Source organism: Anas acuta, chromosome 1 (genome assembly GCF_963932015.1).
Source record: "Anas acuta chromosome 1, bAnaAcu1.1, whole genome shotgun sequence".
In the NCBI taxonomy this organism is placed as follows: Eukaryota; Metazoa; Chordata; class Aves; order Anseriformes; family Anatidae; genus Anas; species Anas acuta.
In genome coordinates, this window is record NC_088979.1 from 174,806,747 (window position 1) to 174,824,355 (window position 17,609).

Sequence of the window (17,609 nt, forward strand, 5' to 3'; positions counted from 1 at the left end):
GAGAAATACGCTTCCCTTTGCTAAGAAATGCACCCTTAATTCAACACTGCATATTGGGCTACCATCTGAAATAATTTTATTACTTAGCAAAGCCTGCATTTCCTAGCAGGATTTTGTTGATATGTCTGAAAAGGGATAGTCATGTGCTATGTCAGTAAGACACTTAAAGCATATTCTGCTTCCATGAAAAGTTTTCAGCTTGACTTCAGAGAAAGCTTTATAACAATAACTATCCACTAGGTCTTAGGATGTGTCATTCCTTGTCTAGGTTTAGCTTGATTTAGCTGTATCTGCAAAAATTATTTAAGAAAGTTCTGCTGCATCTGCAACTTATTCAAGGATATACCATTGTCTCATTTGTCCTAGCTGCAAGAGCAAAAATATTCAGTGGTCAGGTTAGTTGTTAATTTTGCAGTCTTGAGCTTGTTTTATTTATGTTTATTGCCTAACATTTTAGCTTCAAAATTGCTTAGCTTTGTGTAATTGTGTGGTTCTTCTCCCCACACAATATCCCCTTCTCCCCATTTTTTTTTTTAAAGCTAAAAAAATGTACAATATATAGAGAAGACTATCAGACTAGACAAGTAACCATGGCATGACTAACTCATTAGGTAACTGGAGAGGCAAGAGTGCAACCCATTACTAAATACAGGAGAGAAAATAAACCTGGGATGATGACAACTCTCTGTAACTATGCCTTTGTAGTGTGAGAATACTGGATGCACTGGTAAACATTTTTGTCTACTCCTTTTTTGCATTAATACTGATCTTTTACAGAAATGTGGTGATTTGGGTTATGGTCATTAGCATTGTGGTAACAAGATTAACATCAAGCATTAACTTCACTAAATTCTAATTGTCACATAATGGTTTTTGGTCTCCCATTTGTTTGTGAAATACCAGGTTGACATGAGACTATAATCTACCAGATAGTGATATGAACTAGTAAGTCCTGCTCCTCAGCCAGTTTTATTACCTAGGGCAAAGCACCAGAACAACTACAAATACTTATGTTAGCTCATTATAGAACTAGTTGAAGTCTCTCCAGACAGTGGTATTTTGTGCCAGATAAGTCACATCCACATAACAGGAACTCAACAAGCTGTAACACAGAGAAGTTTGGATTCAATGCTCTTGAATGTTAGCCCTCCATTTTACAAGTATTACATGCATTTCTTTTCCTCCAAATATGTTCCTCCTTTCATTTTTTTTCCCAATATTTCTTTTCCTCCTTTCATTTAAAAAGTAGTTCAAATTAGTCTGTCTTACAAAGTAACCTAGTTCAGGCTGTGCAACTAGTCTGTTCTGATAGAACATTTATTCCTATAGTTGCAAAAGAGTAGAGGAGTAATTACTTGTTACTTTCTTCTATTGTTGCACCGGAGGCCAATGTATCCTCTCACTCCACCCTCCTCTGCCCGACTAGTCCACCATGCTTCTGCAGGTCCAAGTTTCTTCTGTGTTTCTCGTGCGACCTCTGAAGCAACTTGTGTGATCTGATTTTCCCTGATCTGCTGAGGTTGCCCCAGTTTCTTACCCTGAAGTCCTTCCGTCTCCCATTCTCTATTAAATGCAGTCTTTTGTTTCCAACAAAGACTTCTTAGTCATCACCAAAGCCAGTGCATTACCTTACATTAAGCTTCCTTCAGTTATATGCGTACTCCAAATCATCCACCTTTTCTACTCTCTCTAAACTGAGCTTTTTGCTGACCTCTAAAGACACAACTCCAAGCTAGTAATTGGCTAGTTAGAATTACGTGACTAATCATGCTATGGTAGAAGATGAGCAATCACAAAACAGTTTTCAATAGCATTAGACCTAAAAGAGACTCCAACAGAAACTATTTCTCCTCATCCTCTAGGTATCCTTCCGGAAAAAAAAAAAAATCTGTAAAACTATTATATATTTTTAAAATCTATGTAATGTGTGCAAGCTTAATTGCAGGCACATCCAATTTTTTTTTGAGGACAATGTCACAAGAGACTAATACTAAAAGGCTGGAACCCTGCCGAATTTTAAATGAGTCATTTGAATGCTGTTGCTCTTGTCAGCAAAACTTGTGAGCTCACTGAAAAGCAAGAATCCTCTTACACATCAGTTACTTCAATCTGGATACAATCTCATATAGGAAGAGTGATCTCTTATATTAAATGAGGGATAGAAAGCTTTTGACTGTACTTACTTTGTACCCTTGAAGATGTCCTCGGACACTTTTTAGTGGAACTGGGTCCCAGTGCACCTTTGCCAGTGTGCTGTTAATAACATGAACCTGCACATTGCCTGGTGCAACCATTGGCACTGTGAGGAAAAAAAAGATGTAACAAGTACCTAGTTAGAATCAGACACCACATGAACATTTTTGGATTTACTCTTTGCATTCCTTTCAAAGAGTAGGTTAAAAAGCTGATCCTGTGTGTTAAAAAGCTGACTTCAACACTAATACTACAGAGTTTTATGAACCCTTATTATCCCCACCTTACTTCATTTTAATTTTTAAAATATCTACTATACTACATACTTTTTAATACTTTAATATTTTGAATTCCCATTTAGGTTACACATTTAGTCACTTTTAATTAGTACCACTGAGTCAAACTAGGAAACTTACAGTCTTCCCCTGAATGTCCAATCACCTCTGATGGTTCTGGTGCATATCCCAGGTCATTTAAAGCCTGTACTTTTATTTCATAGGGAACAAAAGTTGGTGTACCAGACACAATATATTTAGACACATTTGCAACTACAACAGATGTCCATTCATCATCAACATCTTTCTGACGCCAGCTGACTTTGTACTGAAGTCCTGGTCCATTAGACTGAAAACCTTTCAAAGACTGAAATAAAAAGAGTAAATCAAACTGTTTTTTAAATATTCTGAAGCATCTCAAAAGAAAATTTAGAGTCACAAAGTTATCAATTTACAATTTTACTGAAAATTTATCACTGTGTTCTATGACAGGGATGCAGCAATGCTGAAATTTCCAAGCATTGTAATTTATTTCTTACATGAGGTCAGTTCAGTTGTTCCTCATTTAATAGTAAAATTTACATTGAGTCTCGTCAATAAAAGACTGGCTAATTATCATACAACCATCATTCATTGGGATTTCTATACATATTTTTTGTTTTCAAATATTCTTTTAGAAGTGGAAAGAGAAGTAGATTTGCACCAGCTCCCTATAAACTGTTTTCCCTAGAGAATGTTTCTTGCCTAGGATGGGAAGTTGGTTTTACATGGCTCTCCGGAGCTCCTGTCGTGATGTTAAGGGCATAATAGAGGCATAAAAGTTTTTTAGTGGAAGAGTGCACAACAATTCAGCTTACCACAGAAGCTGAGGGTAGAATTAATCTACTTTAGAATATGTCCTAAAAATAACAATCTACTTGAGATAAATCACAATTTACATATTTAAGTTTTTTCTACATTGGCAGCAGAACATGCCGTATTACCAAATTAGTGGATTATCTTAGAGAAATCAGTAAGGAAAACAAGGCACTTTGAAAAAAGATTTTTCTGTGATAACGCATGCAGCTTTTCCTTGAAAGTGAAGAATAGGAAATGTCTACATTTGTTCTCTTTCAAGAATATCATAAACACACAACACATGGGTATTCTCAGGTAGATCATTGTTATTTCTCTAAAAACAAAAACATTCTACAAAAATGCTACTCACAGAGTCGAAAACAAGCAAACGAAACCTCCTAAATCCCCAAACTTACCTCCCATGTTATTACCAAATTATCAGGTTCTGAGCCTATCCCTTGTACATTAGAAGGATTTTCATCAGGGTCTGAAAACAAAATATTTACACATGAACAAGAATGACTGCTACTTCCATTCCAAGCAAATTTGATGCTATTCATAGTATAAATCAATCACTAGTAAGCAGAAATACTTATTTACTTGCAGATTTTGTCAGGTACTGCTCAGATGGTTCACTTGGCTGACTTCTACCAATTTCATTGACAGCTATCACACGGAATGAGTAGTTGACATATGGAGACAACTTCAACTGTACTGTTGTCTGAGATCCAGGAACTTCCGTCTGGTAATGCCATACCCCTGGCTCATGCAGTCCATCTTCATATTCAATCACAAAGCCTGCAAACAGGAATTGAATCCAATTTTATGTCAAAACTTGCAACACCTTCCTAGATCAGTGTAGCCGTTTTTGAACAAGCTAATCAAAACTGAGCAATCCAACTAACGTTTTTAAAAATCATGGAAACGGAAGTACATAGGACATATGTATGCAAGGTGGTTCTGAAAGGTACTACATAGATAGAAATGTAAGAGAAACACTCTTTCATTATTTCATATTACTAATGCAGTTGTCAGGCAACACATTATTACAAGAGCTCTCTGTCAGGTGCTGGATTTTAATATAACAGGAACCCTTGAACTATCACAGCAAGAAAGTGAGACAAGATTGGAATTTTGATATAAAAGGAGTATTTGGCAAACAAATATGTTGCTCCTAGTTGTATCAAGCTGACAATAAAGCAGCGCCTATACAATTTTAAATGAGAGTATTCCATTTTCCCCAGTGAAACTGTCTTAGTGAAAAACTATTTAAAGTCAAGAACCAATACTTAAAGAAGATTTTTGAGTGCACTTTCAGTACCTTCAAATTAAGCCACAGAATTCATGTACAGAAGCTAAATTACTTGAGGGTTCTCTGTGTGAATATGATTGCAGTCAAGACCCTACGGTGTACACAACCTCAGGTATAAATAGATTTGTAGAACTCCAAAAAGAAAATCATTTTCATTACCAGAAACAAAAGGACCATTTATCTTCAGCTGTCAAACTGCCAGAAAAGAGATTCTAGTGTGTGAATCATATTACTTGTGTAAAAGGATCTTTTATAATGAAGTGTAATCTTTGAGTCTTTTTTTTTTTTTATTTTATCTTTTTTAAGTGATAGCAGCAGCATTAACAGGCTTACTTATGAAGCAAATGTCTTATAATGTCTCATTTTGCAAGCTCTCAGTGGACAACACGAGAATTTAAATTGTATTGTAATTAAACCCAGCATTATTTATTTGGAAGAGTTCAATTTCCAGTATCAGACCGTATGCAGCAGAAAAACTGATACAAGCCACCAGCTATTATCATCTCTTTTGAGACAGTGTGAATGCCTTTCAATAGAAAAGCCAGACTTTGTCATCTTGTCTGGAAAACAATCAATGCACTGACACAAGAGTATACGAATAAGCTATAACTTAAATGCAATTCAACTATTTATATGAATCTAAAAAAAAAAAGCCAGACAAAAAACAAACATAAACCCCCTCCCAAACAATCAAACAAACAAACAAACAAAAAAAACCCACAACCTTCTGGTCTGTATTTTCATTAAGCACAGGCTTCTGTCACTGGTAGTCATGGATAATCTAAAGATACTGGTATTGATGCTATGTCAAATTCATGGGAAGTACTGGAAATGTTAGTAGATTTCTATTTAAGATGCACATACAAGTGACTTTCTACTCATTCAACTAATGAACAAGTCTGCTCTCTGCATATTCATAAGACTGGACATAATCATACAGAGCTCAAACCAGTATCATCTTCTGTGTTAACTAGCACAGGTTTTTGGAACAAAAGCCCAGCTCTTTAGGGCATTAAATAAGTCTTTCAGCTTGGCAGTGCAGTAGAGGATAACGAATGAATTTTTGTTATGTAAATAAATGGCAATTCACACAATCACAGAATCCTTAAGGTTGGAAGAGACCTTCAAATTTTAGCAAGTGAATTTGCCATTCTTCCATGCTGCACACAAAATTTATATCAGAACTTTTGGGGATCTAAGAAGAGTTAAGGTAATTCTGTTACAATAGATACAGACAAACATACTTGTAATAGGACTGTTATTTTCATCTCCTGGTATCCATGAGAGTTCAATGCTTCTTTCTAGCTGACCTGTCAATTCCAAGTCAAAGGGTGGATTTGGCCGAGCTGTAAATCAAATGAACACAAAGCAAATAATCACAATAGAATATGGAGTTTCATCTGTGAAAAAAATCCTTATATTCCAATCAAAAGAATTCCACAGATACAGCAGTAATAACTATTAGCATGCAGTTTTCACAAAACAGATACAAAATGGAGAACTGATATATCCGGAAACTTCCATACATTAACATGAATCTATATTTGGTTTTATCCCCCTCTGATTGTGATATAAAATGTGATACAAAAATGTAATGAAAAGTACAGAAATATGAAATGCATGTTTGGTTTATCTATGAATGAGTATGAGTGGTATTGTATTGTAACTAGAAATATTTAATAGGATGGAAAATAAAGAACTCACATCAAAGAAGGTTTTCTAGAATCACCACAAACATATTGCATGTGAATTCAAAGCAAGTATAGTGTAAATGGAAACTAATTGTGAGTTTCTAAGCCATTTATTTTTGTTGTACTTTTTAGAAAACTTGAAACATCAAACAATCTGGTAATATACATCCACATAATGCACGAAGATGTAAATATCCATTTCAAATTGCTGAGTTTGTTATATGAATTGTTACACAAAAATTAAGACTAATGAGTAAGTTCACTTAAGAATGCATAAACATTTTCTCAAAACTTGATAGGACTTACATAAATGTGCTCATTGCTCATATTTAAAAGTGTTTTGGGCATATTATATAGCATTTAAAAACCCAAATTCAGAAAAAAAAATGCTATCAAATTAATGGGTGCGTGGTGTCCAGTTTAAGAATGTACAACTGACAGATTTTGAGGGTATTTTACCTTTAATTTCACAATCCTTATTAGCAGTTTCATCAATCATTAACAAAACTGGGCAATAAGATTCTACCAATTTTATGAGTGAGGTAAAATGAAGACAAACTATGAAATAAAGTACTCCGTGCCTAGCAAGTTGGTATCAAAGCAAAGGAAAAGCATATCACAATTTAGTTGGTGCAAATTCTTTGATAGTGAATTAGCTTTCAATGAACTGTTGGATTTATCTTTTAAACCTTTCATGTATTATTATAACTGATTTGTATTACAATATTCATGATGAGAAAAACATTATCACACTATAGCCTGATTTAAAAGTAATTTATATCTTAAAATCAATTATTCCCTAAAATACAAAGCTCCCTGCACTGTGAAATTCCAAAGTCCAGCCTTCCAATAATGAAGCAGTTGGTAAAATGGGATGAAACCACAAAACAAACACACATACACACACAAAAACACAGAAAAAAAAGGGGGGGGGGGGAGGGAGGAAGATGTTGCACTTTCCAACAGGCAAATGAGAAGTATATCTGGCAGATGATGTAGGAAGGGAACTTTGTATTAGTTTACCGTAAATGATAGCTGGAGTTGGGGGAGCAGCTGAAAAGAACATTAATATAGAGGATTTAATCAGTTAGTAGCCAAAGGCACAGAGTATAGTAAGTAGTTATAGACTGTAATAATTAGAGAGAAAGAAAAGTTAACTTACAGTAAATAGTTGGGTTTAAATAATATGTTGATAATTTTTCACTGAAAAGTGATAAAAGTATTCTACAATAATTTATATATATTTTTTTTTTTTAATATGAATGGATCAAGAAAACAAACATTAAAAAAAACTTTTTAAAAGTACTAGATGCTTGTTAAGTACTATATGTCATTCCTGAATAGGCGTAAGATTATAACACAATTTTAAAACAAAAGCTTTCAGCTTGAACTGGTCCAACTTAACTTCACCAGGTAAGAATAATATGGGACATCTACTTAGGACCTCCTTACAAACTGGGAGAAGGAGCACAGTAACATATTTTACAATAATCTGAACTCATAGAAAGTTAGCAAGGTGAAGGAATTTAATAACAAAGTCACTGAGAAGTCAAACAATCAAGCATGCTTAGTCTTTCTGAAGAGTAATTCAGCTGCAAAAGAGTTTCCTGAAATAACGTTCAAATATTCTGCAATATGCAATTTACTGTGTTAGCTCAGGTGTGATACAAATAGAAATCTATACCGGAAACTGAATGTGTCCTGAAGCTGTTGGACCCTTTTGTAAGTAGACGATTCAAAGGCAAATTTTCAGGTAAGATTATTATATTTTCGAACTGAAACACATACAAAATTTGGTGAAATTCCTTTTTTCCTGTCCTAGCAACCAAAATTATGTTTGTGCTTTTCATTTTAAATCTATTGCTGTTTTTATACTTAACAGAAATTAAACACAGTATTGCTATCATAAAGTTTTAGAGTATTCTTACCAACAACAGTAAGCACAGCACTTGCTGAAACACTGTCCAGAGTAGTATTAACTATGCAAGTATATGTTCCATCATCTTTATCAGTTACATTCATAATGGTCAAGTTGTCTTTACCAACTAGAAACCTGTAAATACAATAGGTTCAGCCACTGAATCAATAACTGGTACTGTTATAAGAAACTGTTATATATCAAATCCCATGCACTTGTGTATTTCAGCAAATATCTAGACAACAGTGTAGGCTATGGGACCGTGTCAGCCTTTTCTACATTGCTCTTAACTATCTTCCCACAGTAACTACCTATTCTAATGCATTTATATTTCCAAATATGCTCAACTTACTTTTAATTATCTGTGATCTACAGCAAAATTGTCTTCCCTTTATTATTATCCCTTTAGTTTCTTATGCCAATTATCCTTACTATTTATATACATTATTAGTGTACATTTAAAATAAATTACATCTCATTTTATTCTGAATTATATCTTAATATTTTCACTACACTAGACAAGTCTTTTAGTCATCAAATATGGGATAGTGATGATACTTAGCAGTCTTGTTTGGAAATTGTCAATAGGTCATTATGTGACTTTCAAAAGAACAGGAAAAGGAGTACATGGAGGAAATGAGAAAATAAAAAATAAAGACAAAATAGTTTGTCTATACCTCTCATCATCTGGCAGTTCATCATTGTCCTTCAACCATATAACTGTTGGTATTAAGGTAGAATCGTGTTTTATTATACACTCAAATGAAACGTGGCCATATCTCTGAATCACTTTGTATTCTGGCTGTTTGATTATCAACGTTGGGTCTGAAATTTAAAATTACTATTAGATATTTAGAAAGTTTTAAATTCTATATTAATCTGTGATGAAAGAGTGATTAATTTCTTACCTTTAACTTCCAATTGTACTTCATTTTGTATCTTTCCTAATTCATTCCTTGCAACGCATGTGTATGTGCCGCTACTATCCTTCTGAGCCACTGGAATTTCCAAGGTTCCATTATCATGGAAAACGTATTCATTTCCCCGCAGGATGCTGCCTTTCACTCCCTTAAACCTTTATACAAAAGGTAGATATTATTATCCAACATCATACTTAAATTCTATCATATTTTATTAACAGGAAATACAAACTTGGACTACTACATTAGCAACTACAGACAGCATCACATAATGAAATTTAAACTTGATTCTATATGGGTAGCTTAAATGTTACTACATCAAGTATAATTAATATTGTATTAGCATATTGAAATTATCTTAAGTTTGATGATATACAGTTTCTAAATTGTAAATAGAGTCTAAATGTTTGTTTCCACAGAAGCAACTGCCTCTTTTTACATAATTTAAACACAAAAACTGTAACTTACCATTCAATCTCAGGTTTAGGTGAACCAAAATAAGCACAGTCTATTAATGCAGGACTATCTAAGATGACTTGATACAGTTTATTAGCAGGAGTTAGAATTCTTGGTGGCTCAGCTGAAAAGACAAAGATGTCTGGATATAGATACAAGGATACAAATACAAAATATGAAGGCATCAAGTAGGGCCTAAAGAGTTAACATCCTTCTCTGAAGTGGTTTCTGGTCTCAGCTTTGTTTTACTACTATTAGCCTGGGGAAACATTAATGTAACAGAATTTTCATGTGAAAAGTAAATGTTTCTTCCCTGTTTACAAGTAACAGGGATGGATACCAAAGCCTGTGATTTAATTTGGAATATTTAAATCAGAACATACTTCACAAAGAGAAACTCATGGGAACAGACTGAACTAAGTAATTCTGAAAAACCCTTAAGGCAGAAAGATCTATTTGGTGAAACGCCTCCATTTTTGATCAGAATCATGGACTCAAAATGAGGTTCTCTCTTTTAAAAGACTGTCACTCTGTCACTCAAAGGATCTGCCAGTTCCTGCAGGATAGTCTTCAGGGGCCATTCTGCCTTGGATTTTGGTACTAACTTTGTTAAATTCAGTGGGAAGATCAAGAGGTCACAATTATCTCACAACTTGAAACGCATCCTTGGAGGCTTTAAAGCCAAATGTATAATCATGTCCCCTCACAATAGCAATTTAAAGATTATCTTTTCTATGATGGGGTTTAGCTGAGTCTTTTCCAGGGATTATCTGAATCCAGGATCACTGCACAATTAGAATGTGTTCTATACTGCAGTTTTCAGGTGGAACAAATATTTAACTGATCCAAAACACCAACCATCAATGAAAGTGTACTGAAACATACTAATTTAAAGAATATTAATTCCTGCCTTATTTGTTATGCTTATGTTTGTTATGGTTTACATTAAGAAAAAAATTAAAAAGAGATAAAATTTCTGCCAAGTTTCCTCCAGCTTCCACAACCAACCTTCTTACCTAGGAGCAGTGAAAGGGAAATTCAGGAATATCCTACAAAAACAACCCCAAGGTATCTATACCCTGGGCTTTTACAAAGCTCAGGAAATATGTATATTCCCACATATTAAAGACCTCAACCAAGGCTTGGGCATGCAATTTGTATAGTAGCAGGAGACAACTAAATACCCACGAAGACTGAAAAATATAAAAATGTGTTTCTTACCCAGAACATTCACGAATGCATTTGCTAGCAAGTATCCATACTCATTAGAAGCATTGCACTGATAGACAGCACTTGATCTTTCTTGCACAGCTGAGAAAATAATGGTATCACCATCCACCTTTCTGCTAGGATCTTCTGGGGCAACTGTTGGTATAAAGAAAGAAAGTAATTTTCCTAAACTGCCATTGCATAACATGTTTCATACTTCTGAAAAGAAGAAACAAAATGAAAGACCAATATGCCCTTTGTTCTACTTTCATGCGTGACTGTTCACTGGGCAAAATGTGAATTCCAGTATGATTAAAGAAGTTATTCCAGCTCTACACACATTTAATTGTTAAATTTTTGTCATTGTTTGTTTTTTGTTTGTTTTTTTTTCCCCCCAAAAAATTGAAGTTAAGATCATATTTTGCATGCAATAAACATGAAAAACACTGACATGGCAAGATTCGGAGAAATACAGACAATATCTACAAAAATAAATATTTCTGAACATCAAAAGAAACTTGTTAGAATTACATTGAAACTTTACAGCCTCTGTGATTTAAAAGCTTCTGCTTGTTGTATCAGTTTTTATACACAGAAATAATTCTCCAGATATAAAATCAACCTTAGTCAGTTGCAAACTACCTCAAAGTAAAACACAAGTAATTGTTTTGTACAAAATCAAGTCTTCTCAATAGCTGTGTTAGCAGTTCAGTAGGTGGCACTCTTTCCCTGATATAAGTATTACACAGTGCTATTTCTTCAACTACTCTGTAGTAGCATGAGCTGTCAAACAGCTCCTGCATCCCAGAATAATTCAGAACGTATCTGAAAATAAAATTCAGAGATATTGCTGAAGAATAATAGCTGTCAGTTATCATACAACTGGATGAAGTTATAGGGGTACAACAGAGAAAATAACAGCTTGTAACACTGCACTGCATAAAAATGGACAAATTATACTGTCATTAAAAAAAATAAAGCAGAAATATATTAACATATTGTTAATTAAATGTATTGGTAAACTTATTGTTATATTAATATGAAAAATAAATGCATATATGAATTAATGAACACATTGTAATATGGTTGCATCATCAAAATTGAAGGTTGAGAAAATAAGCATATTTGTGGAACACTTTTTCATATAAAATTATTTCTGATTTCTTTGGATTCATAGAGAAGATTGATTAAATAAATTAATATATATTTTCTGTAAGTGACAAAACCTTTTGATTCTGACTATATCTCAGTACTCAACTGCACAGAGAAATTTATCTTACATTTTCTCAGGTCTACTGAAATATTGATTACTGAATTCTCTAAGAGAGAAGAAACCAGATGACAGGGACTCCAGTTCTGAGCTCCTGCTTAAAGACATTTCCATTGTTGGTGAACCCCAAGGCTACTTTGTATATGAAGTAACGACATCAATTTTCAGATACCTCAAGAACAATTCTCAACTCCATTTTTAACTCCTATCTTAAATCACTCGGAGTTAAGATCAATACAACAAATTAAAATTTTTTGAAATCAAGAAAAAGGTACAACAAGAATTGTAAATGCTTTACTATTCTCTGGGCTACTGCATTGCTGGCACTTATTTTTCTCCTTTTTGGCTTTGCTTCCTATTGTGTTCTGTGTTACACATTTCTTCATGTTCCCATGTGAATGACATTTTCATTAAAAGATTCATGGGCTGAAAATAGACAGAGCAGGTGAGTAGCCCAGCAGGCAGGCCAGTCATCTGTGAGAAGCGGTCTGTTTCTGCACACACATCACAGCTAAATGGAAAATACATGCTACCGCACTCCCAGGAGGCAGGTCTGCCCAGAGCTGCTCTGCCCCATGCTCTGTGCATCCCTCCACTCATCCTCTCTGAATCCCAAACCATTTTTTCAGCACCTGGGTGCCTGTTCTAACAAAAAAATCTGTTGGTCCTAGGAGAAAAATAAAAAACAAGAACAAAAACGGAAGGAAGTATCATTTTTTTTTGTCTGGTCCAGCTACCTGCATGCTGAGGAACATCGTGTTGAGACTGGTGTCTACTCAATATACTGTCTTGTGACACATCTCATTCTCCCACACAACACAAACACAACCCACAGGTCTTTGTCCATGCATTACACTGCATCTTGCAGGGCCAAGCCCTAAAAGTTAGGCACTGCACCACCCAGCTGCTTTGCTGCTGTGCTCACACACTGCTCATTGGCTTTTATGAGGACTCTGGTCACCTTACACGATGGTTGTGTGAAAAGGAGAAAATGCTTTCAACGCGTTTGATGGGTCTAAATTTGGTGCTGACAGGCAAAATAACAAAGAATTACGTAATACTAAAAATGGGTGTGCACAACTGGGATTATGAATGTTGAGGATTTGCTATAAAGGTTCTGCTGTAGTAATGGAGAGTTGAGCATGTGTTCTGTAACAGCAACATTCAGTTGCAAAATCACTGAGTCTTAATTTAAGAACATGCTTACATCGTTTCTGCCCAAAGACCTGATTGCCTTTCTTCACATTATTTTTCCATCACGTTGTATAACAAGACAGCTTCTTGACTATACAGCTACATACAGCCTATTTCTGCATAGACAAGGTATAGCCTCTAGGAGATACGCTTGTCACAGCCAGCTATTGGCACTCTGAACAACGTCTGTTCATCTGAATGCATATTCTCATTCTGTTTCATAAGCTTTTGACAGCCCCAGCAATTACTTCTGTTAGCATGTTTAAAGAACCACTATGGCACTTTTTTTTTTCCTGTGTAAAAGACAGAATGAAATGTGCTGTCTTAACAGAAACAATTAAGATGCATGATTATACTTAAAATGGGAAGAAAATCTCCAGATTTTGCTGCAATTTGTTTACCCTTTTCTATTAAAGTATTTCATTTTCCTGATCAGTTCTACTTGCTGGTCAGTATTTATTTGTGCACTCTCAGGAAGCTAAACAAATGAAGATCAGAACAACTGTCAACTGCAGTCTACAATATAACATTATCAGTTCAAATGAATGATATAGCCTGAAGAAGTCTAAGAAAAGAATGCATTTTTTTTCAAAAAATTATTAGATCACGAAATATACTTACTGATTTTACAATTCTTTAGCTTTAAGTCTTTAAGATCTTTGCAAAATTGGAACATACAATCCATCACTTGGAGTTTTTTTTGTTTTTTTTTTCTTTAAGCTTAAACATATAAAAAAAAACAAAGAGGGTGGTAAGACCCTGGAACAGGTTGCCCAAGGAGGTTATACAGTCTCTTTCATAGAGATAATCAGAATCTGAATGGACACTCATGAGCAACCCTGATGCTGATAAAACCTTCCTTTGAGGAGGCAGATTGGACCAGATAAACTCTACCTCCTTCCAACTATTTTATGATGTTGTGATATTAAAATGAAATATTTTAATATTAAAAACATAGACCGACAATAAGGCATTACTCACTGAGAAGGAGGTATATACCCGTGATTGCTATTCTGTAATTTACTGTTGTTCACAAAAAGGTTCATGTGAAATTGAGAATTCCTGACATCTGAATTTATTATACTGGTACCACATTCTGAAATACAACAGCGGATGCGATCTAGCTGACATCAGATGTTCTCAGCTTTGCTAACTCAGAGTCTAATTCCCAACTCAGAGTCTAATTCCCACAGGGCACAGAATTAAGGATATTTTTCTTGTAGCCTGAGAAGCATGATGTAACCTATGGTAATATATATATTTTTTCCCAGAGGCATGTGTAGATTACAACCTTAGTTTTCAGGATATATGCACTGTTTCTATTCTATAATGAAAATGTTGATGTCATCTTCAGATGTTGTAGTAGAGATTCCCTCTGGCTGAAAACAAGCTGGAGAAGACAGAAACTAATTTTTTTGATTTTCCTGTATCAATCACAACATATACACCTTTGGCAGGTGTAAGAGCTAATTTTATCCAGATCAGTAAAAAGTTGAATAAAAACACAGTACAAACAGATAATTTCTCTTTAGAAAAGAATAGAGATATTAATGACTGTCTTTAGATGCCTGCATTTTTTAAGCAAATCAAAGTTATGAATAAAAAATAATTATAACTGCGATGCATTTGCAGTCACTATATATGATTGTTGAAAAACCTTTCACATAGCAAATTTTATTATTTTTTAATTTATGAATAAGATGGTTTCAGAGTACAGAACTATACAGGAAATGCAAAAATTGATAGCAATGTAAGAACAGAAATTGTTGTTTAAGTGTTATAGTTCACAGTCACTCTTTAACCTCTACTATTAGTAAAGCTGACTTCTCATTTTGCATCAGTAGAAGAATATTAATTTCTCAGAGAATCTGAGACAATTATTTGATTTAGATTATTATACTGAAAATTTGTTGTTGTAGGTCTGCTTCATACTATAATTGTGTCCTCAAGTTCATGCACAATTAATAGTGAATATAAGTGGGGCCTGAGAACACTACTGGCTCATAAGGCATGATTGTCGTCTTCTCTGGAGATATTCAAGGCCCATCTGGATGCCTACCTGGGCAACCTGCTCTAGGGAACCTGCTTTGGCAGTGGGGCTGGACCTGATGATCTCTCAAGGTCCCTACCAACCCCTACCATTCTGTGATTTTCAAAAACCCTAAAAAAAAAAAAAAAAAAAAAGCAAAGAGAGAAGGCTAGGGTTTTTTTTCTGATATGGATTTAGACATATGGTCCTTATATAATGATGCCTTTCAGGTTCTGATAGGATCACAGGATCTCTTGTATTACAGCAAATTTGCTAAAAGCAACCTATCATTCTTCTTTACCTGCTTATTCCTCCAAAAAGTCACGTTCACAAGTAATTTATAAATAAAGTAACTGTTCTCAAAATGAGGAAGGTCTATCTTAGCTACAACTTGAGTGACTGAAATGGCAGTTTTGAAGAATTATTTATAAAAGGTTAGACATTCATATTCTGATGTATTACCTATAACAATGGGAGAATGTCACAGAACCAGGACTTAACATTAACAACCAACCAAACAAGAAAACTAGGAGGGACTTCCAGTGTGTAGTCACCAAGCTGTACTGATAAGTCACGTCCCTTATGCAGGCACCTCCCAGTTTTTTTATAAATTATATGGTCTCTGAATGAGCATCCAGTTAACATACTTTTGGCTACAGCTGACTAGCCTCATAACATTTGAGAACCCAAATCAGGGGACATTATGCAGGACAGACCTGTTCTATCCAATCTCTCATCATTTTGCCTAAATACTGTATTAGGCATTTAGAGAACCTTGTGCAACTAGAATCCCTCATTCTTCCCGTGGGACAGGGCAGATGACAAAGAAAGGAGAAGAAAGGGATTTTAACCAATATTTTGCCTTACTTGGCTGAACTTTCACAGTCACATAGAGCTACAGATGTATTTCTGCACAGACACATATAGTTCCAGTGGTATGTGCAGAAAGGTTGTGGGTTCTGACAAAGCAGAGGCCTTGACGATACTTTCAGAGATGAGTATAAACCGGACAAAAGCTGGTAGTAAAATAGCAAGACTGGACAGTCATCAGACAGACCTGAAAATCTGTAAGGTCATACTGACACTGAAACTAAGCAAGGAAAACAAGAAACTTGAGTAATACAACTTTGCCTTACCCTACACCCTACAGTCAACAGTCAGAGACTTAATTCTGGAAGAGATGGCAAGAGATGGAAGAAGTGCTCTTTTCCTTTTTCTAACATCTCACTTGTTCCTCAGAAAAATATTTTCCTCTGATCCCTGCAATCCTTGTTCCAGGGTGAGATGTTTTTATTTTTCTAGTGCTGTTAACTCCAAAGGGATGGCAGGCTAGCCACAACTGTCCTTTGGCTATCTTGTGCAGAATAAGTAAAACTGATTATCAGAGGTTCTCCTGTCTGCCACAGCTCCTAGGCCAGATGCACAGTTCCAGCATCACAACAGCAGAAGTGGTGGATGCCTGCCTGCCCTGGCACTTCCCTCCTCTGTGAGGCTCAGCTCCTCAGGGTGTCAGAGACCCGGCAGATTTCATCCCACCCTCCCATAGCCACGATGAACAGCTTGTGTGTATGCTCACAGAGAACACGACGGACGACAAATCTGTGAGCCAGGGATTATCGAGGCCTTTCATGAAGGAAATGTAAGGGCTAATGTTTCCCCCTTAACTTCAATGTGATTAATAATGGAGACTAACTAAAAAGTGAGATTCAATGTGAGACGTAATATAAACAAGTGAAGCACGTGTTGACAGAAGATAAACAGCGCCTTTCAGTGCACTACTTTGTCTAAATCTAAGTGTGTGTATTTAATATTTAATAGCTCATCATGAACTATGAACTACTGAACCAATAAATTAGTCTTTTGTGCAGTATTTGCAATGCTCTTCTGAAGCCCAATTATGAAAGTGCTTCCCCTTCCCAATTAATCCGGGTTGTTACTTTTTTAGAAGTTGAGATACTTTATGCATGGTTTCCCTTTTGTAAAACCATGTTGAATATCTGAGCAACAAAACACAACGGATTATGCAGCAGTATAAATAATGCAGACCTTGAGCGTTAATTGAAGCGCAAGGCAAGGCAGAATCGTGGCCTGAACTTTCAATTGCTACTTGCAAAAGTAATTCTAATTGACCTCAATGGGACTGTGCATGGGGGTTCAAATTACTCCTGTGAGTAAACACTACAAGGTTTGCTCCTTATCGCTCCAGCATGCCTGAAACAGCTTGCTTTAAATTGGAAGCGAGCTTTTCTTCAGAGCATTATCACTGAAGAAAATGAATGAAGAGATTTCAAAGAAGCTTAAAATC

At 35.2% G+C, this 17,609-nt stretch overlaps 1 protein-coding gene across 41 annotated transcripts in view; it reads right to left on the reverse strand.

The window, feature by feature from the left end:
• The window catches only part of NRCAM (neuronal cell adhesion molecule), a 150,834-nt gene that overhangs the window by 32,641 nt on the left and 100,584 nt on the right, over nt 1-17,609 (reverse strand). For 29 of the 41 annotated variants that reach the window (XM_068669438.1, XM_068669437.1, XM_068669440.1 and 26 more), the window contains 11 exons: nt 10,824-10,967; nt 9,615-9,726; nt 9,135-9,301; nt 8,904-9,051; nt 8,237-8,361; nt 7,332-7,361; nt 5,862-5,963; nt 3,906-4,103; nt 3,722-3,792; nt 2,610-2,835; nt 2,184-2,299 (listed from right to left, as the gene is read on the reverse strand). In XM_068669438.1, the coding sequence (XP_068525539.1) occupies nt 2,184-2,299; nt 2,610-2,835; nt 3,722-3,792; nt 3,906-4,103; nt 5,862-5,963; nt 7,332-7,361; nt 8,237-8,361; nt 8,904-9,051; nt 9,135-9,301; nt 9,615-9,726; nt 10,824-10,967 (1,439 nt within the window). The remainder of the gene's footprint in view (nt 1-2,183; nt 2,300-2,609; nt 2,836-3,721; nt 3,793-3,905; nt 4,104-5,861; nt 5,964-7,331; nt 7,362-8,236; nt 8,362-8,903; nt 9,052-9,134; nt 9,302-9,614; nt 9,727-10,823; nt 10,968-17,609) is intronic. The other 12 variants (XM_068669445.1, XM_068669442.1, XM_068669452.1 and 9 more) reach the window with 1 other exon arrangement.